The sequence below is a fragment of the Lithobates pipiens genome, unplaced genomic scaffold (genome assembly GCF_037356315.1).
Source record: "Lithobates pipiens isolate NorthernLeopardFrog02 unplaced genomic scaffold, aLitPip1_a1.2 Scaffold_18, whole genome shotgun sequence".
NCBI lineage: Eukaryota > Metazoa > Chordata > Amphibia > Anura > Ranidae > Lithobates > Lithobates pipiens.
In genome coordinates this window covers 555,216,961-555,243,472 of record NW_027507758.1, presented here as the reverse complement: position 1 = coordinate 555,243,472, position 26,512 = coordinate 555,216,961, and the positions used below count along the sequence as shown (strand labels likewise).

Here is a 26,512-nt window from a genome sequence, read left to right as displayed (position 1 = left end):
AGACAAACTAAATTGGTTCTTCTGCATATGGTGATTAGGCTGGCAATTGGTGTGGTGCTTCCCATTCTCTTTGATAATGAATTTCTTTTATGTTTGGCTGATAGACAGACATACCTGCATCATGAGAGGCTCCACTGTTACGTTTGCTTTTGAAACTTTGGATATGATGTTCACCATGAGCTGTAAAGTTTTGGAGGAATCCGCAATGTTTTGTTTCTCACTGGTGGCTGTGGCACTAATATTTTCAAGCAATCCCGGCAAAGCTTGCTGCACCTCCGGACCGTCTATTACGCTCTATGTTAAAGTGATGGACAGACGAAAGAAAAAGTTGCTGAATTAGTTATCTTATACACTTCTTTTTGTGCTGTCTTTTCTTCACATACTCTAGTCTACACTTCAATGTATTCCAAGTTAAAGTGGAAATTGATATTAGAGTCTCTTCCAGGTTTTGACTGATGATAGCCAGTTAATAACCAGCTCTTAACCAGTTCAGCTCACTTCAGCTGTATACTACAACCAAAGACATTTTTACATTTTAGACATTAGTTAACAAAATAATAAATATATTGTTTTATCAGCACAAACAGCCCTAACCTTAACCTGGGCAATAGTCTTGAAAAAATGATTTTATTTTCCCATGTGATCTATAGAAAAGTTCTAACAATAAATATATATATATTTTTTTTTAAGTGTCACCAAAATTAATATTAATTAATTTTAGATACAAAAAAATACAAATTTTATTATATACCCTTTTCTATGTATAGTGACACTTTAATTTTGTTTCTATTTACAAAGCAATGAAATTACAAAGGAAATAAAAATTAAGAAATGAATGACTAAAAACGAAAAAGTTTATTAGCCTCTTGAAGATCAGCATGTTTAACCTTTTTCCTTTTCAGTAATTTTTCAGTTTTCAGTGATATGATACTTTGACTGACAATTACTCGGTCATGCAATGCTGGGCCCAAATTATTCTATATCATTTTTTTGACATAGAACTTACTTTTGGTGGTATTTAAAACCACTGGGTTTTTAATTTTTTCCTATATTAAGGAAAAAAAAATCTTACTTTTTGTTATAAAACACATCTAGGCCAAAATGTATTCTGCTAGATTAAAAAACAAAAAAAAACAAACAAACAAGTATATTATTTAGTCTGTGTGAAAGTTATAGAATCTACGAAATATTGTATAAATCATGGAGGTCTGATTAGTAAAATTTTCATTCAGCGGAGGTCTGAATAGCATTTGTGTGTGATGATTTCGATTCTTTACCTCATTGCCCAGATTTGCAAGCATAGCAGTGTATTTATTGGAATGGGCTGCTGTGCCTGCCTTTTCTGCTGGGAAAAGGTCCTGGTACATTTTTAAAAATGCAGCCGCATGGAAATTGCATGGTGCCTTTGCATCATGCAATTTGCACGTGCAGGAAGCCACACAATGTATTTCAGTTTGTGTGATGCCGCGTACACATGTAGCAGACTATCCGGCGGACTTAGTCTGGCGGACTTTCCGTATTTAGATTAAGTTATTTTTACCTTTTTCTGTACCTTCCTGTATTTGTTGTGCTTCCTGCATTTCAGCCTAGGCCATGCCCTGCTGCCTCGAGGTATTGCAATGTCATAGCTATCCATACATCCCAACATTTTGAGATGGGAATGAGGGACACCTACTGGCAAATATATGTAGGCATAGGACATGCCCCCTGCCACACCCCCTTAAAGAAGAACTAACCAAAAAAAAAGGTTAATTAAATCCACAAGGGCTTTTTTTTACCACTACTATTCCTTTATACTGGTGTAGCGCCGGCTGCTGAAGAGAACGCGCTATGTGTTTTTTGGTTTTGGGTTTAATTATACCAAATTAGGGTTTCAGTACCAGTCTGGCTGGATTGCGCTGTGTTCTGCTTGGCCATAGGTGGTGCTGTCATTACTGGCAAGTGTGAGAACGCAGTTCAACTGGGCGCATTGGGTGCCACTTTTTCTCGGAACCAGTCCAGTGGGAGTGTCATCCTGCTGTGCATTCTGGGAGAGGGTACTTAAGGTACTGAGATCACGTGTTTCAGGGTTCCAGTCCAGAAGATTTTTCTGTCTGTTTGGTCCTTCTGACCAGACCCCATGGCTCTCATGGCCTGGAGTGTGGATCCATCTAATTCTGAGTCTCGGGGCTGGCTAGCCCGAGGCAAAGTAACTGGAAGGAGGATTCAAAGGTGGTCCGGTGCCATCTCATCTGTGGAGAGGCCCAGCAACTGAGGAAGCAACCAGGGGAGGAGTCTTTAGGAGAATGCCATGCAGAAGGCTGGCTTCTGTGAAAGAGCCTGGAGGCTTAGTTGAAAGACCCCAAGTAAATCTACACTTGTATGGTATCGCCGGACCAGCTGCAAGATACTGGTACCGTATGAGGGCTCTCTAAATTTGCCTACGCCCTTCAGTTTACTACAAGTGTTCTACAACAAGTCTGTGGCAGAGACTTTATTCAAACGTTCCATGTGCAAGTCTGTGGCAGAGGCTTCACTTTATCTGCACACTCTATCGGCTGCTAGGCCTAGTGAGAGGAGGTCTATCCGGTGGCAGTGGGGATCCAGTTGTGAATGGCTATTCTCTGGATTGCTATAGTGAGAGACTACCTACTTTGAATAAGTTCCAAGAGTACCTGAACTTTCTACCTAAAACCCTCTAACCATCATTGATTGACTGTGTTTTGTCTACTCCTTTTTGCAAATAAAAATCCTTAAAGTGGATCCAGTGACAGTTTCTACAATCCTTTGGGCCATCAACCTCGGGAAACCCCTAGACATACATGAGGTCAAGAAGGTAACGGTAAGCCCAATAAAATCAGCAGCTCCTTCGGGGGTCAGTGCTACACTGGCTTTTAATATGTAGAAATGCAGCGATTTTGAAATTAGATGAAAGCTTTAGCACTTTTTGAAAGGTTAAAAGTGAATTTTATTTAAAACTATATAGATCAGACCAAAATGAGGAGAAATCAGGGACTGTTCCTCCAAATAAGGGACAATTGGGTGCTATGGCTATCCCAGAATGCTGTGTGCTGTGCATGTGCACACGCATGCACACAACTAGAGTGCCCAAACACCAGAAACTGATGGTGGTTGTGCACATATCCTCTGTGCATGTGCAGATGCACCACTGGTCTTTGCCTGGTCCCAAATACCTGGCAGAAACTGGCAACACCCACACCGGGCCTAGGAAGATGGAGGCATGCAAAAGGTCTAAATGTATGAAACTTTTTTTTAAATTATTATTATTATTGTATATGTTTTATAACAAAATGAAGAAAATATTTTTTTTCCCCCTAATACTTTTTGGTCTTTTTTTAATTTATATAAGAAAAAACAAAACAAAAAAAAAAAGTAGTAATCAATTACCACTAAAATAAAGCTCTATGTGTGTGGGAAAAAAAATACAAATTAAATTTTCGTACAGTGTTGCATGCCTTCATAATTGCCAGTTAAATTAAAACAGTGCTGAATAGCGAAAAATTGCCTGGTCATGACCTTCCAAGAGCTCAAGTGGATAAAGGAAGCTAAAATATAACAGACTTACTAGCTGGGTCACCAGGTAAAAAAGGAAAAAAGAAAATGAATGCAGCCGCCACATCTAAGAATAGAGGAGTGGAAATTTAATACATTTTGTAATGTTCAAACATCAAAAATTCATACTAAAAATAAAGTGCTATCAGTGCTAAATGAGTGACTACTTGACAGTGAGTGGTTAAATGTATAGAGCTAAACGTTGAGTAATATAAGATTTTGGTTATTTTTATAGCAGCTAGTCACTGTGATTTTGCACTTTAGCTAGATTTATAGCACCAAGCGATGTGTCTCACAGATCACAGATCAACGGAAAATTTTGCAGTGGAGCGCACCATGAAGAAGTATACATTTTTTGGAAATAAAAATCATGTTGTCTCATCAACTCCATTGTACGCTAAATCCAATATTACCTCAGCATTCACCAGCTGCTGTAGAACTACAGCAGAGTAGCAGCCGTTTACTGGCGGGGACCAAATCCCATCTTCGCATTCGTAATCTATTGTGCCTAGCATAGCTGGGTTAATCATCACACATGACACATTATATGTAGAACCACTGGGAGATATAGGAAGTTTCTGGGAAGTGTCTGCCTTGCAGTTTCCTGATTTTTCTGGGGATTACAGAAATGGAAATGTGTTCATTATTAGGATCAGAAAATACACAATATTGTCAAAAGTATTGGGGTGCCTGCCTTTACATGAACATAAACTTTAATGGCATCCTAGTCTAGACAGTCAATAGGGTTCAATATTGATTTGGTCCACCCTTTGCAGCTATAACAGTTTCAACTCTTCTGGGAAGGTTGTCGACAAGGTTTAGGAGTGTGTCTATGGGGATGTGTGACCATTCTTCCAGAAGTGCATTTGTGAGATCAGGCACTGATGTGTACAAGAAGTCCTGGCTCTCAGTTTCTGCTCTAATTTATGCCAAAGCTGTTCTATCGAGTTGAGGTCAGGCCTCTGTGCAGGCCACTCAAGTTCCTCCACCCCAAACTCGCTCATCCATGTCTTTATGGACCTTGCTTTGTGCATTGGTGTACAGTCATGTTGGAACAGGAAGGGGCCATCCCTAAACTGTTCCCATGCAGTTGGGAGCATAAAATTGTTCAAAATGTCTTGGTATGCTGACGTCTTAAGAGTTCCCTTCCTTGGAACTAAGAGGCCAAGCCCAACCCCTGAAAAACAACCCTACATCATAATCCCCCCTCCACCAAATGATTTGGACCAGTGCACAAAGCAGAGTTTGGGGTGGAGGAACTTGACTGGCCTGCACTGAATCCTGTCCTCAACCTGATAGAACACCTTTGGGATGAATTAGAGCAGCGATGGCGATACTTGGCACCCCAGATGTTTTGGAACTACATTTCCCATGTTGCTCGTGCACTCTGCAGTGAAGTTGAGCATCATGGGAAATGTAGTTCCAAAACATCTGGGGTGCCAAGGTTCGCCATCATTGAATTAGAGTGACCTCACAAATACACTTCGGGAAGAATGATCAAACATTCCCATAGACACACTCCTAAACCTTGTGGGCAGCCTTCCTAGAAGAGTTGAAGCTGTTCTAGCTAGAAAAAGTGGGCCAACTCAATATTTAACCCTACGGACTAAGCCCTTGTACACACGGTCGGGAATTCCGATGGAAACGGTCCGATCGGATTATATTTTTGGAAAATCCGATCGTATGTGGGCTCTATTGGACTTTTTCCGTTTGGTAATTCCGACAGAAAAAATTTGAGAGCAGGATCTAAAATTTTCCGACAACAAAATGCGATCTGACTTTTTCCGATCGTTTGTAGAGAATTCCATGCTCAAATCAAAGTACGAGAGCAAAGCTATTGGCTACTAGGCTAAATGTAGGCCCGTCGTAACGAAAGAACGTCATCACGTTCCGAACAATCGGATTTTCCGACAACTTTGTCCGACCATGTGTATGCAACACCAGTTTCGGACAAAATCTGTAGGAAACAATCTGACGGATTTTGTGGTCGGAATTTCCGACAGTGTGTACAAGGGCTAAGACTTGGATGCCATTAAAGTTCATGTGCAAGTAAAGGCAGGTCTCAATACTTTTGGTAATATAATGTACACAGTACCATATTATAGAGCCAATGCATTCCATTCATTGAACTATGTAGGTCTAAAGCCCTGTACACCCACTTTTGAAGCAATTGTACGATAATTTCATTGTTATTACATAGCCTTCATCCAAAATTTTCCCAGGGGACAAACACAAAAAAAATTCTTGTACGATGCCAGATCTTAAGTTTTTCATTTAATCAGTACAGTTTTCATCCGAAAATACAATACAAATACATTACATCACTTCTGAATTTTTATTGTATCTTTTGAGAATTTTTGTACTTTAGTTAACTATTTGTTTTCATATGGTGACAGGCATGCAAAAAAAAGGACAATCATTCATCCAATAATCTTATCGTCTGTACTAGGCTTAACCTGCTGCTAATTGTGTGGAAAACACTCAACACAAATGAAACTAGCAACTTTATTTCTCTGTACACAGCCTGATGAAATGGATGTGCCTTTCCATATATTTTTGATTTTAATAAACTTTTCTCATGACACATGCACTATTTTTTGTATAAGAAACTTTATTTGTATTTACATTGTTTACTTTGTAAAACATAACTGTTGGAAAAACATTAAGGGCCCATTCACACTAGGAGCTGCATGTAACGTGCACAAGAATGCTGTGCGGTTTCTGTGCACATCACATGCAGTTCTGTGCAGTGCGATTAATTAAATTTGACTGGGCTGAAATCTCTCTGTACCAAAAGTAGTGAATGCACTACTTTTTGAAAAGTGCAGCAACTTTTGGACCATGTGATCCAGTGTGGGCAAATGCAGTGCATTTGCGCTTGGGGTGCTGTTAACTCGAATTGAGCCCCGCAGCAGATTGCAAGGACACTGCGATCATTTTAGTGTAAATAGGCTATAAAACCTTTAACAAAAGGTTTGTGCAAAACAGTAAACCAGATTGTGCCATAAAGGTATGAATGCCACTGCACACCTATATCCATCAACAAACAATAAACCCACTACTTCTCCTCCTCTGCATCACGGCAGCCGTGCCTCACTTACCTCCTCCTCCTAGGCCAATAGGATTGCTTCTCCTTTCAGCCAATCAGGAAATGGATCTCAGGACCCACTTACTGATTGGCCAGGAGGAGAATCAGTGTGACAATAGCGAAAATTAATTTGCTATTGTCACACAACTGGGAGCCCACTCTTTTTTGAAGCCTATTAGAGCCTCTGGCTCTAATCACGTTCTTCAAAAGAAAAAAGAACAGTCGGAATCCATGAGTGCGGTGCCCCACATGTAGATTAGAAGGCCGGATGCATGGATAGGGGGACAGCGCCCCTGTACCCTGCATTACGGGCTGCCACTGCCCATCAATATGCCTGATCCAGGATCATAGATACTATGGTACCCCATAGTAGAGCCTCTTTAACCCCAGCTAAAAGGTGTAGGGGGTGTGTTGTGTTACACTATGTGATTTATTATCATTTATCTGTGTTCATAACTTGGTTTATCATTGCTCTGTGTCTTTAAGCTGTCTGCCTCTGTCTAAGCTGAACTCTCTCTCCCACCGTACTTTGTATATCCCCTCCCCGTCCTTCTCTCTGATATCATTCCTCAGTATTCCACCATGCTATAAACATATTTCCATGTGGCTAACAACATCAATGTTTTTCTACCTATGAGTATCCTTCATTAAACGGAACATTCGAAAGGCTTTATTGTCTGTCTCCTCAACAGTGAGTTTTTTCACCAAGTTGAACTGTCTGAATTGATGCAAGGGATAAATAGATCACCAGGTCCTGTAAGCCCTATATGAAGCTGGAGATAAGCTTATGGCCTTGTAGTTGAGTCAGAACAGGGTGTCTCTGCACAGTGCACTACTTCTGTCAGTTATTACTTCTGGGTCATGACCTGTGGTACAAACATGTTAATCCTTTAATTCTATAATCATTGTCACTTTTAGGGCCCGTTCACACTGCCCTGGACAGCTGTAGCACACTAAGCCAAAGCGGCCAATGTGTGCGTCAGCTGTGCATTCCAGCTGCAATGAGTTGTGGTAAGGGGTGGTGCGATGTACTCTCATGGTTCCCTTTTTTTTTTTTTCATCCAGTGCAGTACAACAGGTCACCCCACTATGTGTGAACAGTCCCTATGTTTATGATATCTAAAAAAGGATTGGACAAATTTGTCCACACAACAAATACAACATTTCCCAGTATAGTATTTTTGCTTCATAGCCATCTTTCTCTTGCCCTTAGGACTGAGCTGCCTAGGCATGTGACTAATTTGTCTTACCTGGAACATAGCGGACAATCATATTATCACTTGGAACACTGTCACCCAGATTATTTGAGACCACACAGTTGACAGTAGTTGGTTGTCTAGTATGACAATCTACAGTTACGTTGGTGAAATAACAATCTGAATTTGAATCTGCAAGTAAACATACCGTGTAAGAAAATGAGGCACTTCTATGCAAAAGTGAATTAACACGAAGGAGCAACATTTTTATTTTATGGAAAGTGTGATGTTAACTTATGCCGCGTACACACGTATCAGACTATCTGGCGGACTTAGTCTGGCGGACAAACCGCCGGACTGTCCGCCGGACTTTCCGAACGAGCTACCTGCCCACACACGGCACTTTTTCTGCGGACTAGGTACAGCGGACTAAGTCCGTCGAACTATCCGCCGTACTTTTGAAATGAACGGACTCGCCCACACACACGGAGGAAAGTCCGTTCATTTTGAGTGCAGCTCCAGGTAGCCAGAACCAGCGAAGGAGGCGTCGCTGGCCCCGTCACCTGGTATGGACTTAAAGGGGAATTCCCTAAGCTGAAAAAATTGCATGGGGGTCCCCCCAGGTCCATATCAGAGCCTTATCCGAGCACGCTACCCGGCCGGCCAGGAAAGGGGGTGGGACGAGCGAGCGCCCCCCCCCTTCTGAGCCGTACCAGGCTGCGTGCCCTCAACATGGGGGGAACCTTGGGGAAAGGGGGGGCACAACATGATGCTGTCACCACCATGTTTCACGGTGGGGATGATGCGTTCAGGGTGATGTTCAGTGTTAGTTTTCAGCCACACATAGGATTTTGCTTTAAGGCCAAAAAGTAAGATTTTGGTCTCATCTGACCCAGGCACCTTCTTCCATGTTTGCTGTGTCCCCCACATGGCTTCTCGCAAACTGCAAATAGGACTTCTTTTGGCTTTCTTTCAACAATGGCTTTCTTCTTGCCACTCTTCCATGAAGGCCAGATTTGTGGAGTGCACAACTGATAGTTGTGTGGACAGATTCTCCCACCTGAGCTATGGATCTCTACAGCTCCTCCAGAGTTACCATTGGCCTCTTTGCTGCTTCTCTGATTAATGCTCTCCTTGCCCAGTGGGTCAATTTGGGTATTCTTTCCATTTTTGGATGATGGATTGAACAGTGCTCCATAAGATGTTCAAAATCTTGGAATATATTTTTATAACCTAACCCTGCTTTAAACTTTTTCACAACTTTATCCCTGCCTGTCTGGTGTGTTCCTTGGCCTTCATAATGCTGTCTGTTAACTAAGGTTCTCTAATAAACCTCTGATGGCTTCTCAGAACAGCTGTATTTATACCGAGATTACATTTCACATAGGTGGACTCTATTTACTGATTTGATTCTGAAGGCATTTTGTTCCACTAGATTTTAGTTAGGGGTATCAGAGTAAAGGGGGCTGAATACAAATGCACGTCACACTTTTCACATATTTATTTGGAAAACATTTGGAAAACCATTTATCATTTTCCTTCCACTTCACAATTATGTGGCACTTTGTATTGGTCTATCACATAAAATCCCAATAAAACACATTAATATTTTTGGTTGTAACATGACAAAATGTGAAGAATTTTAAGGGGTATGAATACTTTTTCAAGTCTCTGTAGCTTAACCAGTAGCCGACCAGCCGCCATCGTTATACTGAGGCAGGTTGGCTCTCCTTGGCAAATCGCTGTAACTGTATGTCAGCCCTTTAAACAGCTATAGCAGGTGCGCTCACCTGCTGCATGACGGGGGAACCTGATGTGTGTGGTCAGGGGGCGCAATGTCCACCGGCCATGTGTGATCAGGGGCATGAGAGCCACACACAAATCCCTGTTCTGACAGGAGAGGAAAGACATATTGTCTGTTCCTACTAGCTAGGAATAGCGATCTGGCTCCTCCTCTAGTCAGTTACACCCCCATAGAGTTAGAAACACTCACGAGGGGAACACATTTAACCCCTTGATCGCCCCTATTGTTAACCGCTTCTCTACCAGTGACAATGGCAAGCTGTTTACTAATAAAACAGTTTGCCCCAACCCCCCCACAAAATGTATTCTAAGTAACCTGTGTAAGAAAGATCTGTACACTTACCGATATTCAGGCTGTTCTGGTCTGGTCACGTGATCCGGCTCCCCTGCCAGATAGCAGTAGCTTAAGGGGAGAGGAGGGAGCGCCAACATTTGAGGGCCCATTGCAGCCTATGGGTGATGTCACTGCACCAGGCGTTAGCAACCATTGTTGAGTCTCTTATTCCCTGCTACCGCCATTGGCTGACACAGGGGAGATTACATGACGGGAAAATAGGTAAGTGTAAAGATCTTTCTTACATAGGTTAGTCAGAATAGGTGGATAGAGAGTGCCGCACATCCACACAGGTGTTCGGTAGTGTAGTGTTCTGTAGTGAAATGACAACCTCAGCCTGAGCTCCCCATGATTAAGCTCCGAGGGGCGGAGCGAAACACATGGCCTGGCAGGAGCCCAGGCTGAGGTTGTCATTTCACTACCGAATACCTGCGTGGATGTGTGGCAACAAGGATTTCTTCCCCTCTCTCTCCAACTACTACAGGAGCCAAGACGGGCTCCACTCCCCCGTCAGCATTCCCACGACATCTTCAATACCATTCCCCGAACCAGCTGAGCCTGAGCGGCTCACTACTCCGTCCAAGGGTCATAGTCAGAATATATGTTAGGAGGGGAAGGGAGCAGTTTTAACATTAGTTAGATATAGTTAGGTATATCCTTGTTTGATTTACATTTAAAACTGACAGGTAGTGTAGAGACACTGCTGAAAAACATGTCCCTCACATCAGTATGACATTTTACTTACCACGTGTAGCCAGGGTGCCACTTGAGAAGGTTATATGGTAACTAGAGAAAGCAGGGTCAGTTACACAGCAGAATACATTTGTCTGTTGGTTAACACAGCTTGTTATAACTGGTGTCAAAGTGTAAACAGATATAACTTCTTTTCTAGGCAAAGGTTCAATATTCACCATGACGCTGGCAGATGTGGAAAGGCTCCCCTGATAGACAATACAAAAGTAGGTACCTGTAGATAGCAAAATGCAAAACAGGTCAGGTTTGTACCTCACATGTCCCACAACAGATACAACTGATAATTTAGTAAAGCATTTACAACACTTTTCTGATGGTAGGGTCCCTTCACAACAACCTCCACCTAATTCAGGCAAGCTTTGTGACAGCTTTGGTTCAGGTTTCTGACACATGCAATAGATTCAGATAATTGTTATTACCGTCACTTTGAGATGTGTGGCACTGAGCATTTCTTCTTCTCTCTCTCCAACTACTAGCACAGTGGTGTAGTGGCTAGCACTCTCACCTAGCAGTAAGAAGGGTCACTGGTTCAAATCCCAACCACGACACTACCTGCCTGGAGTTTGCATGTTCTCCCTGTGCCTGCGTGGGTTTCCTCTGGGTACTCTGGTTTCCTCCCACAATCCAAAGACATGCAGGTAGGTTAATTGGCTTCTGTCCAAAATTGGCCCTAGTATATGAATGGGGACCTTGGATTGTGGGCTCCTTGAGGGTAGGGACTGATGTGAGTGTGCAATGTACAGGGACAATTGTAGACACTCACTCAGGATGGACTGGTGTCTTTATTCAACCTTACTAACTATGAAACTATGAAACCTGTTGCTATGACTGCAACAGATTCAAAAAGAATTATTACCAGTTCACTGATTGGGAAACTGGCAGTAATTAAAGGGTTAGTTCAGCTTTTCCAAAAAACTGGCTATGCAGATAAGGGGCTTCTGTAGCTGAAACAAAACTGTGCAGCTTTGACAGAAGTTGAAAACATAACATATGTATATGGCTTACACCTATGTAGCACCCTGAAGTGATTTCACCCTAAGTCTGGAATTGCTGCACTTCTCTCTTCTGTTGCTAGGTGGCCGGGCACATGGTGACATTAGATAAGACAAGGGCAATGTAAGGACAGATTAGTATATGGGGTATTCCTGCCAATGGGCAGGGGTTTTCTTAAATCCCTTGGCCTGCTGGGAGAACCTAGATATTTGGGTGGAGTCAGGTGATCTGTGTTCTTTGCCACCTGGACGGCTGTCAGGGTGTACGTGTGTTGTACTGCCCGGGCTGCTAGGCCAGAGTCTGAGGCCTGTCCCGGGGACATCTGGCTGCTAGGCTGTTTGAGGGCCTATCCAGAAGCAAGAGAACCGCACAGGGTTGGGATTACGGCTTGCAGTCCAACCAGAAGTGACGGTTATGCCAGCCAGAGAACCTGTCATGGTCAGAGGTAGAGGGGAAGCTGTCGCCACTAAGGGACCAACCACCTTATTACCAGGGACCACTGTGAGTAGCTGAAGCAAGTATCGGAGCAGTATTCTCACCAACCAGATATGGTGAAGAATTGGGAAACTTCAGCAGGTGTCACACCAGGGACTCAGCCAGCGGAGGTAACGCTTGCAGAGCAGCCTTGTCTGCCAAGCCAGGGACCCAGCAGCGTGGGGGTGACGTTTAAGGAAGATACTCTGTAAAAAGGTTGGAATAGCTCCAGAGATCTAGTGGCAGTGAATCAGCAAGTCTAGTGAGAGAGACTGGGAGCTGAGTGGAGTGGAGTGAAAATCTACAAGAAGTGATTGTAGAGGAAGTACAGAAGTTTGTTACAACTTGTGTTAGAAACTGTTATAAGACTATTGCCATAGGAGACAGCAATACTACATATGCAGACGTGGTGTCCTGCTGGGTGCCTTCCCCTGCATGGCTGTCTACCTATAGAAGTCTCAAAGTCTACTACCGTATATACTCGAGTATAAGCCGAGATTTTCAGCCTCTTTTTTGAGGCTGAAAGTGCCCCCCTCGGCTTATACTCGAGTCATCGCTGTCTGCCCGCTCGATCAGCGTGTCGAGCAGACAGACAGCGGCCATTCTATAGTTCAAAAGCCGCGCCTCCGGCTCCGCCTTCGCCTGTGATAGGCGGAACACTGAATTTCCCAGCAGCCTGTGTTCCGCCTATCACGGACATCGTATCATCCTCGTACTACGGACGAGGATGATACGATGTACGTGATAGGCGGAACACAGGCTGCTGGGAAATTCAGTGTTCCGCCTATCACAGGCGAAGGCGGCGGCGCAGCTTTTGAATTTTACAATGGCCGCCGAGGCGCCGACGAAGAGGGCACGGGACGGAGGCAAGGCAAGGCACGGCACGGGACGGGACGGGACGGGACGGAGGCAAGGCACGGCGGCGAGGCACGGAGGCAAGGAGGCTCGGCACGGGACGGAGGCTCGGGACAAAGGCTCGGGACACAGGTAGGCTGGACACACACACACACACACACACACACACACACACACACACACACACACACACACACACGGATGGATACACACACACACAGGGATGGATGGATGGATGGAGACACACACACACACAGGGATGGATGGATGGATGGAGACACACACACAGGGATGGATGGATGGATGGATGGATGGATGGAGACACACACACACAGGGATGGATGGATGGATGGACACACACACACACAGGGATGGATGGACGGACACACAGGGATGGACGGACACACAGGGATGGACGGACACACAGGGATGGACGGACACACACACAGGGATGGACAGGCATGTCTTACCCTCGGCTTATACACGAGTCAATAAGTTTGCCAGTTTTTTTGGGGGTAAATTGGGGGCCTCGGCTTATATTCGGGTCGGCCTATACTCGAGTATATACGGTAATTAACATTCTAACAATCTAAGGGTGTCCTGCCCTAAACCCCACAGTTCTGTTCAAGTGACAATAAATCTCTTTGCATTCAAGAAGTGTCTGGTGCCCATGAATCTACCTTGCATTACACCCACCATGCCTTGTAACCCACTCTACACAGAAGGATGTCAGCTGTCCCTAACTCTGGAGGTAACTATTGGTCCTAAAGAGGCTCTGGACTTTGCAACACCTATAGCAAGGACATTATGCAACTTTGGTTGTTTTTATCTATTGACATCCCTTATCTGCATAGGCAGTTTTTTGGTGAAGGTGAAGACCAGCTCTGAGTTGGTGTACAGACATATAAATAACAAAAGGGGTGCCAGGATCAACCACAGGATTAATTTTAAACTATTTTAGTAACGCACCTTCACTCATTCACATTAATTTGTGAATGCAGTCCGTGTGATCCAAACCGCATAAGCAAAAATTGGAGAGGAAAAGATATCTCCAAAAGTAGTTCCCTAACGAACACTAGGATTGGTGCAAAAATAATTTTATTACAAAAATTCCCAACTATTTTAATTAGTACATGAAAGAATATTATTAATGTCTGATATTCTTGTATCTTAGAGGCGTTTCCGGATGAATAGCATTGATAGTCAAACTGACTTAAATCAAAGTGTGAGTTTATTTGTTACACAGTCGGCATTATGAATACAATGTAAAAAGTATAATAGTTCCGTTCAGTGTGGGTAAAAATATATGAAATGGAATAGTCATAAAGCTGTAATAAATTTATGGAAGCATGTGTGCTTCATGGCTGCTGCCTTCTGTCCATGCGGTCTCATGTGACTTCCAAGAAGAAGCAGGAAATGACGTTCTTAGACTTCTGGCAGAATTCAGCTGTCCCAAGTCATCAGTCTCTGTGTGAATATGTCAGTATCATCTCTCCAGTAGGTGTGTGTGTGTGTCTGTGTGAGTGTCTGTGTGAGTGACCATCTTCAATCTGGAAACGTTGGCTTATATGTTACATGTGAACGTCATAACCTCACAAACTTAGAACCTTGTATGGCACACATTCATTTCTGCTAATTTCAGCAATATGAGATACAAAAGTAGATACTAACTCAGATGTCATATGGAGCTTGAATGACAAGCTCACATGTAACACACCATACTTGACGTAATGTGCTGATCATGTAATGTCATATAATCAAACATTTACATAATATGAACACATATTAGCAGCTTTACATTAAGTAACTATATGCTAATACGTATTAATATGACTGAGACTACTCTAAACTCATTTTAACAGGATATAATCCACAATGTATCATTGCTTTAGCTACGTAGACACATGTCTATTTTTGTCTTCTCATGACATTCTGTACCAAGATACCATATATGTCATACTCAGATTGGCTACATCAGAAATGTATTACTAACTCCGCTTTAGATGAGGATATGTTTCACTGAACACTTGATCAAGGTCATTCACACATACTATTTATTATGATTAATCATAAAACCAAATATGTTTTGCAAGCTTGCCATGAATATATTATAACACCTATAAGTGGCGAATTATGAATTTGGAATAATATTCTAACAGTACAACACCATATAAAAAAAAGGATTTTACAAATATCACAAACTCGTTTAAAAACATTGACAACGTTGTCAATTATATTAAAAACAAACATGCGGGGCCGCGGCTGCATACATCACTTTCATACCACAGTCACCAAACCAAGCATAGTTATGCCAACTCCTCTCAAATTCATGAGAAATTTCCACGGATAAGTTCAGCTAGTAACTAATGGTATAATAGGTGTATTGAGTAAGTGAGCAGAATGGATAAATAAATTATTGTCCACTTCCTTGCACGGTTTCTGTTTAGTTATAGTCTCACACTATAGCGGGTATTGGTAGCACGTAAGATAAGGTCTCTTCTACTGATAGGGTCATGCAGAAATTCTAGAGAATCATTCACCAATTAAATATAGGTATCAGCAGGGGAGTACTGGAAGTAAATGATATCTTTCCTCTTTCAAATGACATCACACACAGCTTATGATATTCTTACCAAATCCGACGCGTTAAACTTCCGTCCGTCCGACTAATTCCTCTACCCTGTGGTGTCTCTGAGTATAGATTGCAGCTGAGTCTTAACTCGACTTTAGATTGCACGTAATAGGCATTTATTTCCGCATCTATGCATGTCCATAATCCTGATTGCACATATCCCGGTCACACGCCAGCACCGATGTGTTCAGAGAATTCAGTTCAAGCAGCACTAGCGCCGCTCTGCTACTCCAATCCAGGGCTGCAGCGGGAGGGGCCAAACGGCCACGTGACCTCCCTTGCTGGCGTCAGAGGGAAATCTTGGCCCCTCCCACTGTAGCCCTGGATTGGAGTAGCAGAGCAATCGGGAGTCATGTGACTGGCCTGAATGAAGCTGCAAAAAAGGTATTTGCAGGTTTTGTTTATAAAAAATAAAAATAAAACACTTATACAGTGCATTATCCCTGGATAAAACAGAGGGGCTCCCAGGCAAATGGGTTTGAAAGGTAACAACCACTTAAATTTACCACATGCGATAATTTATGCAAATGAGTAATATCATACCCTATATCGCAAGATATATATATATATATATATATATATATATATATATATATATATATATATATATATATATATATATGTTTAGTGAAATGACCCCCTAATCATAAACAGGAAAAAAAATAACTTTTGTTTGTATATGACAGGATGACTGAAGGGAACACAGCTCTGCCTTATTCAATAAGCATGAAAAGTCTCTATGGTTTTAATAAATCAACCTTAATGAGCACATTGCATTTGATCGGCTAATAAAATATGAAACGTACTAATGTATTATGGTAACCAACATAAATTGTCATTTTTACTCACCAGACCAGGCTGTCGTTGCACTACTTGTGGATAATGTTTTGTTATAGAATACAATATTAGTGAGGGTGCCTTTTGCCCAGGCTATAGTATTGCTTTCAGGGTTGGTATTACAAACTATTTCCAGACTTTTGCTTGCTGATATCTCACGTGATGATGGGATACTGATGTTGGCTGTGGGAAACAGAATTTGTGATATAATAAAGAAAGGTTTAAGGTCATCCTGTGTCATGATTAATGTATATTCTAAAGCCAAGATATTACTGCTTGACAGTCCTTAGATGTGGTGTCTATATTTATTTTCTATAGGCAAAGTACATTTTCTGCAAGAAAAGACATTTTATTTTGATCCTGCCAGAAATCCAATGTGCTTCTAATTTCCTTTTCTGAATTGAACAGCTTTCCCAGTTTTATTTCCTGGACTTTAGCACACCTACTCTGTTGATATAGAAATGAAGAAAAGGGAGGTGTTTGCAGTCCAAACTAGGGGAGCATCCTCGAATAACAACACTGCTTCTCAATAGATAAAGTGTGTTGCATGAGCATTTTCACTGGGGGAAAAAAAGTTCCCTTTCGCACAAAGGGTCAGATCAGGTCTGCCTGTCAGCAGTGGCTGCTGGTGTTTTTTTTTTGTTGGGAGGGGGGGCGGCAAACAACCACCCATCAAACCCCAACGAGCGGGACCCACCCCCCCACTGTTGGCCGGTTAGTCCGGCACTTACCCCATTGGCGGCGGCAGGTGGCAGGCAGCGTGTGGTTCCATGTCCTCTGTTCCATGGCGGCTTCCAGCTCCTCCACTCCTCCTCCTAGACATCCAATGGGATCGCCTGTCCTTTCAGCCAATCAGGTGACCGGTGTCAAAACCGACTTCCTAATTGGCCAGGAGGAGGATCAGTGTTACAACAGCAAATATTCATTTGCTGTTATAACACACCTGGGTGGGATCAGAGCACACTCTCTGCGACCCGAGCCCACCCTATATTGAAGCCTATTAGAGCTTCTGACTCTAATCGGTGCGTCAAAAAAACAGCTCCCCCTCCGCATTGGACTCCATCTGCTGGTGTCCTGAAAGGGGCTGGACGCATTGGATGGGGGTGCGGCGATGTGCGCCCTTAATTGATGGGTCACCCCTGCCTGTCAGTTTATCAGGCATACCTGATCATTCCTACATTCAACCCTATGGACCGGCGGGTGTAAAAGGACTTGTGTCCATTTACACTCATCAAGCTCCAATCTAATCTTGTCCGCTAAAAAAAATGGAACGGGATCTGTCCCCCTCCATCTAGTTCAGGCAACCTCAGTCCTCCAGTTGTGGTGAAACTACAAATCCCATCATGTCTTTGCCTCTGGGAGTCATGCCCGTGATTGTCAGGGTCTTGCAATGTCTCAGGGGACTTGTAGAATCACCACAGCTGGAGGGCAGTCGGGTGTAAACAGATAGAAAGTCCATTTTACACCGTGTCCGCTCTGCATAAACTGACATTTGCCCACTCTGCACTGATCAGCAGGGGATAAGCGGACAGATCCCCTGCTGATCACATCGGAGTCTTCCTTTTGTGGAAGGGGCCTAAAGGAAAAAGTTAAAAAAATGCAGTCACCATATCTAAGGACTTATAAGCTGCAATATATACAATTTGTGTTCATGGGTTTAGAAGAACACCGACAATCATTATTTGTGTCATAAATAGTAGCACACTACAATCATTATAGATGTTGTACGTTTCTTTAATTTCTAAAGCTGGTCAAACACAAAGCAATTTGTGATTGAACCTTCGAAAACATACTGTAAAATAGTAGCTTTGACTGGCTTCAAGGAGATGGGGTTAAAGTTGCCCCAATGAACCTGAACATTTCTGATTGCTTTGCACAAAACTGCTACATCTTTTTTTCTATTTAGATTTTTTCCAAAAGCTGTATTGCAGCTGTCAATTAATTGCTCAGTTTCAACATCACAATCGATTGAATTCTGGTGGTCTGTTAAATTCTTGGGTGGTAGATTGCCTTGTATCTGCCAACTACTTTCAATCGTATTTGCATTTTCTGGCAGATCAAAAGTGGTTGAAATTGACTTAAAATTACAATGTGTATGTGTATGAACTCCACACTTCCCCAGCTGGGATGACCCCGAGTATTTTGAGGGTGCCTGCCCCTTGCCAACCCATCTGTTGGGAATTGGCCAAGGCCCTCAGAACACTCCAGCCAGCTCCTCCTAGACCCCTCTCAACTGCTTCTGGAACCTTCCCCAAGTTTCCAGCAAGCAGGTAGAAGTCACCAGAGAAGCTGCTGCTGAGTGATCAAGCCTACCTGTGTCACTTAAACCCTGACCCAGAAACACACACAGGCTTAGCTGCCAGCCAAGCCTGACAATTTGCCTAACCTAACAAAAACCCTATCACTTAGCACTCTAGCCATGCCAGGGGGTGCTACATTTATGAATTTCAGCCAAAATGTATTTTGCTACATGTCTTTGGTAAAAATCTAAAACACATCTCATTAAGTGTATATTAATTGGTTTGTGTGAAAGTTATAGTGTCTACAAACTATGGTATATACAGGGGTATATATTTGAAAATTAAAGGGGTTGTAAACCCTCAAGGTTTTTCACCTTAATGCATTCTATTCATTAAGCTGAAAAACCTCCTGTAATGCAGCAGCCCCCCAGAGCCCCCCTTTTACTTACCTGAACCCAGTCTTTCCAGCAACAGACACGAACACACCAGCTTCAGCCGGTGTCTTTGGTCCTGATTGGATAGATTGATAGCAGTGCAGCCATTGGCTCCCGCTGCTGTCAATCAAATCCAATGACATGGGAGCCTGGGGCGGAGACGAGTCCTGCTGTCTGTGTCAATGGACGCAGCAGCAGGACACAGGAGCGTACTCGCAGGAGTGCCCTGAGGGAGAGCGGTTCTCCAACAGGGACACTCAAGAAAAGGAGGAGCCAGTAGCGCCACTGAGGAACCCCAGAAGAGGAGGATCTGGGACACTCTGCGCAAAACCAACTGCACCGAGGAAGCAAATATAACATGTTTGTTTTTTTTTTGTTTTGTTTTTTAAAACAAACCTTTACATGTCCTTTAATCAATCCTAATATACTGACAGCCTATCTCATATCTTGAGGCCCTAAAATGCCAGGACAGTACAAATTCCCTCAATAGACCCCTTTTTGGAAAGTAGACAGTCTGAGATATGTAGTAAGAGGCATGGCAAGCTTTTTGAAGTTGTAATTTTTTGTCACAGCTTCTTGAAAAATTAAGAAATTAAATAGTTTTTTTTTTTGCGCAATTTTTTTTTACATATTGTCACTAGTGCATCATCATATGACTGCTGTGGCGGTGATCAAGGATGCTAATTGATGATGAATAATGAAAAAAAAATAAAACATTTTTTTATTCAATTCTTTGACTTTTTTTAAAACTTTTTTTTCACATTTATTTTTTTACATACTGTCATTAGAGTAGCTCAGTGTCACCACAGTGACACTATCTACTCTGGGGTGATCAGGGATTTTTTCTTTTTACACTCTTATTGCTTATAAAGTGAAGATTACTGTATAAGCAATACCTTTAGCTGTCATGCATGGATTTCCCATTCATGAACAGCTTGCTTTTAAATGTTACCTGTGACTGGCTAAGCTAATCACATGGTACAGATAGCCAGGTACCATGTGATTTCTGTGAGCCAATTACAGATCACAACAGTAAGCAATGAGGCGATGCCCGCTTTGGGGAGATGGGAAGGTGAACTGAACCAATCAATCTCAGAAAAACTGAAAGGGAAAGTTATAGACTATACCCATTCCACTTCAATAGATACAAAGATACAAGAAATGAATTATAAATTATTGGTTAGATGGTATTATGTTCCATCGAAAATGCATAAGATTAACCAAGATTCATCACCCCTTTGCTGGAGAGAATGTGGGAAGGAGGGAACTCACGCCCATATATGGTGGCAATGCAGCGCAATTCAGTTATATTGGGAAAAAGTGGTGGGTTTAATTAAAGAGATTGATGGGACAGAAATAGAACTGGATCCCTGGAAATGTTTGTTTCACGCGACCGAGGGCCCCAGGGAAAAATATAGAATAGCATTAACTCCATTTTTGCTGAACGCAGCGAAAGTACTGATCCAGAGATACTGGAAAGTAAAGGAAACACCAGGGATAAGAGATTGGTTTAGGGAAATAGACAGAATGAGGATTATGGAAGAATTAATATACCTTCAAAGGGGAGCAGGAATGAGATTCCAGGATACTTGGAGGAACTGGATGGAATTCAGAAAATCCTCAATATATCTTGGAATTATGGGGGATGGAGTGGGCGTCTAGGGGAGGGAGGCTGGACGCATACACTTCATAACCCATGGGGGGTGGGGTTTCTCCCCCCTTTTTTTTTTTTTTCTAGGGGGGGGGACGGGGGGAGGAGATGGGGGGGACCCCTTTTTTCCGGGTCTTTTCGGGGTTTTTTTTTTTTTTTTCGGTATATTTAGGATCGATCCGGTCGGGCACCCAATGTGTATTTTCTTACTGTCTGTTTTTATATGAATGTTGAAAATATTGAAATAACACGAATGTTAAACAAAGTGATTTCTAATAGTATGTATAAGAAATATTTTTTACTGTTTTTTTGTAAATGTGGAAAACGAAATAAACAATATTTAAAACGGTAAGCAATTGTTCATGAATAGAAAGCCAGTCATGACAGGTTGTTTACGTTGTTATCATGTGACCAATCATAGAGATCATATGATGCCCGATTACTGGTAACAGTGACTTGCTGTGTCAGGAGGACACAGCGGTCACAAAAGGGGCGTGCTACATGCTCCTAAACCACAGCGGGCTCAATCTCGTGTATATATATAAATATATATTGTCTGAGCCTGCCCTTTCTTCCTGTTACAGCAAATGTTCTGTGGCAGAGGCACCAAGTGTTTAAGTCAATCTACCAACAGTGGAAAGTGGTTAAAATTGTATGAAATGTACCACTAAGTTTATTTTGACTTTTTAAAGCCTGACTTTTCTTCGGAACTCATTTTTCATACAGTATTTTCTTTGGAGAATCCACGTTTTTACCTGTGACTTCTTGGAGTTCTTGTAAGCTCTGAAAATTCTGCAACGTTTTACAAGGAACCTAGAGCCTCTCCTCTTTCATTCCCTCCCCCTGAAGTTTCCAGTCTAATTCCCCCTCTATAGTAAATTATACATTGATATAGCTGTGACATAATCTGCAGACAACAATTACACAAGGCTTGTTCCATCCTGCATCTCAACTATGATACCAGGAGGAATGTTCCCATAGTAGAACATATGACAGGAGTTAAATGTAGATATGGCTGCCAACGATTAATATAGATTTGGCTGCATGATATGAAGGTAGATATGGCTTCAGGGGATGGAAGTAGATTTGATTGCAGGGTATGGGGTGGATTTGGTTTCAGGGAATGGAAGTACATTTGGAAACGGGATGCAGGTGAATTTGGGTGCAGTCGATGAAGGTAGACTTGGCTGCAGGGGATGGATGTAAATTTGACTGCAGGTGGTGGAAGTAGATTTGACTGCAGTGAGTGGAAGTAGATTTTACTGCAGGGGTTGGGCGTTTGATTTGGTTTCAATGGATGGTAGTACATACAGAGAATGGAGGTTAATTTAGTTTCCAGTGATGAGGTGAATCTTGCTGTAGTAGATGGAGGTAGACTTGGCTACATGAGATGGAGGTAGATTTGGCTACAGGAGATACTTGCTGGATAAGTTGTATGGGGATATGACTAGTTATTTGGTGAAATGCTTTGATGATATTCCTGTTTTTTTCTTTTTTACTAAAGCTGACATACCAAACACATGGCTTTCTTTATAGACAATGGTTAGCATTGGAGTTTGTCTATTCCTCAGTATCTAACGTTAAAGGGATTGTAAAGTTTTTTTTTTAAAATAACAAACATGTTATACTTACCTCCACTGTGCAGCTCGTTTTGCACAGAGTGGCCCGAACCTGCTCTTCTGGGGTCCCTCGGTGGCTGTCTCTGCTTCATCCCGCAGGTACTTCTCACGTTCATGCAAGCTCCCTCGCATGGTGAGAAGCACCTGCGGGCGCGCTCCCGTGATACAGCCGGTGTCCTGTCATATAGAGTCCCCCATCGGATAGTGTCTGCTGTGTACTGCGCATGCGCAGTACACAGCACACACAGATTCCAAAAATAGCGGAGGAGTCCAGGTTCTAGCCCCACCATCCAAGTGGACATAGAGTTGGAATATAAAAGAGCCGAGCACAGCGAGGCCGAGCCTGAAGCATGGCGAGCGAAGCGAGCCCGTGAGGGGCCCTCTAATATCACCAGCCTTATAAAATATATATAATAATAATAATATAAAATATCATACCTCTTTGAATGTAGTTCACTTTTATAATTTTTGAATAGGTTGCCCCTTCATTCCGGGTAAAATTACAGTTGTAACTAATAACAGTGGGACAAGACTGCGTGATGTTGGGGGTCAGAGTGTATATGCTACAACTTCCATTGCTTGCTGTAATCCCTGCAATTCCTGTTGAGAATTATATAATGCGTATATATGAGTTACAGTTTATTACACACTATATATGAGTTACAGTTTATTACACACTTTTAGTAATAGGACAGCAAAAGAATTTCATGGAAAATTAACTAAGGGGAAATTGACAACAAATGCTGGTCTAAAGCTGGAAGCTTTTGCATACTCCAAGCTGGCTTCCATGTGTTTTGCACTGTGGAGAGGCTTCTGTCTAGCCACTCTGCCATAAAGCCCAGATTGGTGGGGGGGCTGCAGAGAAAGGTTGTCCTTCTGGAACTTTGTCCCATCTCCACACAGGATATCTGGAGCTCAGTCAGATTGAGCATTGAGTTCTTGGTCACATCTCCCTCACATGATGAGTTTGGCCAGGAAACCAGCTCTTGGAAGAATCCTGGTTGTGCCAAACTTACTCCATTTGAGAAATATGGAGGCCATTGTGCTCTTGGGAACCTTCAGTTTTTTTGTAGCCTTTCCCAGATCTGTGCCTTGCAATAATCCTGTCTCTGAGCTCTGCAGGCAGGCAGTTCCTTTGACCATGGTTTTTGTTCTGAAACAGTATGTACTGTATTTTCAGGTGTTAGGCATTTTATAGAGGTGTGTGCCTTTCCAAATCATGTCTAATCAATTTAATTTACCACAGGTGGACTCCAAACAAGGTGTAGAAACATCTCAGCAATGATCAAGAGAAATGGGAGGCACCTGAGCAAATTTGAAGTGTTGTTGCAAAGGGTCTGAATACTTATACCAATGTGATATTTCAGTTTTGTATTTTTAATAAATTCACAGACATTTCTAAAATTCAGTTTTTGCTTTGTCATTATGGGATACTAAGTGTAGAATAATGAGAAAAAATAATAATTTAAACAACTGTAGTATCAGACTGCAACAGAACAAATTTGAAAATGTGAAGGGGGTCTGAATACTTTCTGAAAGCACTGTATATACTGTATATAATATGTATATATATATATATATATATATATATATATATATATATATATATATATATATATATATATATCAGATCCTAGCAGGCTTGGTCACTGACTAGAACGGCAGCAGATCAAGCCACTCTACACCAGTGATGGAATTGATGCCCAAGAAGGAAGCCTCACAACTCCCACTTGAAAATGTACAATGACAGTAAAAATGGAAAATCCATATCCAGACAGGCTACAGGAGGTGGGTGCTGGAAACTCATTAGGAAGAAGTCCATGGGATTCCCGTCGATTAAAGACTTTGGTGCATATAACAACCCTGGTATTCACTCAAATATGACAAATGAGGAGAGACACACTACTAGTGAGCACACGGACAAATATACCCTCCAAGGATAAAAGGGGTGATGGCATTCCAGCGATAAAATAAATAAACATTGTTTATTGAAGTCTTCAAAGCATAAATTATAGATACATCACAGCTGCAAACCAGAGGACAGTTTACGCATTTCACACATAATGTGCTTACTCATAATATGAGTAACAGACGAGTAAGCCCATTTTGTGTGAAACAGGTGAACTGTCCTCTGGTTTGGAGCTGTGATGTCTCTATCTTTTATGCTTTGAAGACTTCAGTAAATGTTGTTTATCCATCTCATTGAGTGTGCGGTCAGACCTTTTTGACCTCAGTTATAAGAAATGACTTTATGTTTTGTTTTGGCTTTTCAAGTTTTTTTTAGATACAGAAAAACGTTTTCATTTTTTAACCAAAAAATATGAAAAATACTCAGCACTGATCACAAAAGCATGTGCAAGTAAACCATAATGGATGTCACTGGCAACAAACCTCCTTCACATCCAATACAAAATGCTATTTGTGACACCTGTTTGAATCTTTGGGGTGTTCGTGAAACAAGCTGAATGCCAAGAAGCACAATAGCACTTTTATTTTTATTTTTTCTATTTATTGCTTATTTGCACATCTTTGCGAAAAGTGCACTATTGTGGGTTTGCACTTTGTTAAATTGATTACACGAAATCCTTCATGCACTTTAAACTACTCAATTTTATATGACACTATTAGAATTTTGCACAATACTCTTCCCCTGAAGTTTCGGGATTGGGAGCTTTGCTGTTCATGAACTAGGTGGAATAGCAATTAGCACAAATAGCACTTTGTATTGGATGTGAAGGAGGTTTGTTGCCAGTGACATCCATTATGGTTTACTTGCACATGCTTTTGTGATCAGTGCTGAGTATGTTTCGTATTTTTTGGTTAGTGCACATATATTTGTTAGCACTTTATATAACTTATATAACTTTTTTATTGTTCACATACTATTATTGCAATTTTGCACGGCTGGTGTTCAGCGGATATCCTCTATAGTAGTCTCAGGACCAGTATCCCTGTTTTTTCCATTGTAGATTGTGTAAAAGGAAGTTGACCAGAGCGCACCATTATACATAAATTTATATAATTTCTTATTATATGCAATGGGGAGCTGCGCTGAAAAAATGAAAAAGTTTTTCTGTATCTAAAAAAACTTGAAAAGCCAAAACAAAACATAAAGTCATTTCTTATTACTGAGGTCATTCAGTCCTTTTATTAGCTTTGATGCCTTTATCTGGGCTTCCAATTCAAGGACATCCTTCCTGAAGATTGGTGACTAAAACTGGATGGCATAAGATGTAGCCGAACCAGAGTTTTGGAAAGTAGTAGAATTATAATTTTTATCTCTTGATGAAATTCCCTTTTTAATGCATGCTAATAGTCTAATGCTAATAGTCTGCTGGTCTTGCTTGCTGCAGCTTGGCATTGCATGCTATTACCGAGTCTGTCATCTCTTAGGATCCTCAGTTCCTTTTCCATCCTCGATTCCCCAGAGGTTCTCACTCTAGTGAGTAACTTGCATTCAAATTTTTAGCTCCCTAGTGCATTATTTTATATTTTTCAGTAATAGACTTAATTTATCATCTAGCTGTCCACCTCTCTATTTTAGTTGCTATATTCTGTTGCAACATTATTGCCCTGCTTAGTTTTGTATCATCAGCAAACACTGTGAGTGAACTATTTATTCTGACCTCTATATCATTTAGGTTAAACAGAATTGGTCACAGGACAGAGCCCTGGGGTACCCCATTTACAACTCTAGACCATTCAGAAAATTTGACATGACATTCAGGTAGGCAAAATACATGTTTGCAAGCACATAACACTCATAATCTAAAAATGAAAAACACAGCTTGAATATCTTATAAGTAGACAGGCAAGATATAGCATATGAAAATAATCTTCAATCTAAAAGCAAATGAAGTGTATGAAATTACTGGCTGTACATTACTGGCCGCCGCAGTTGAAACTTGAACCCCTAAAAGACAATATGGACTTTGATAGGTTGAATGCAATTATAAAGAAGGAAATACAACACAATTTTTTTTAAAAACAACTAAATTTAAGTGTGACATAGAAGATTGGGCCAAGAGGGACATTTTTGATCTCACTATGA

General features: G+C 41.8%; 1 protein-coding gene across 1 annotated transcript in view; it reads right to left on the bottom strand.

Moving 5' to 3' along the window:
• LOC143988963 (adhesion G protein-coupled receptor F5-like) overlaps positions 1-26,512 on the bottom strand; it is a 102,879-nt gene that overhangs the window by 37,506 nt on the left and 38,861 nt on the right. Inside the window, exons 8-13 of the mRNA XM_077488923.1 lie at positions 22,900-23,061; positions 16,530-16,700; positions 10,719-10,940; positions 7,891-8,028; positions 3,966-4,165; positions 115-294 (exon numbers count right to left, since the gene is read on the bottom strand). Coding sequence (XP_077345049.1) covers positions 115-294; positions 3,966-4,165; positions 7,891-8,028; positions 10,719-10,940; positions 16,530-16,700; positions 22,900-23,061 — 1,073 coding nt within the window. The remainder of the gene's footprint in view (positions 1-114; positions 295-3,965; positions 4,166-7,890; positions 8,029-10,718; positions 10,941-16,529; positions 16,701-22,899; positions 23,062-26,512) is intronic.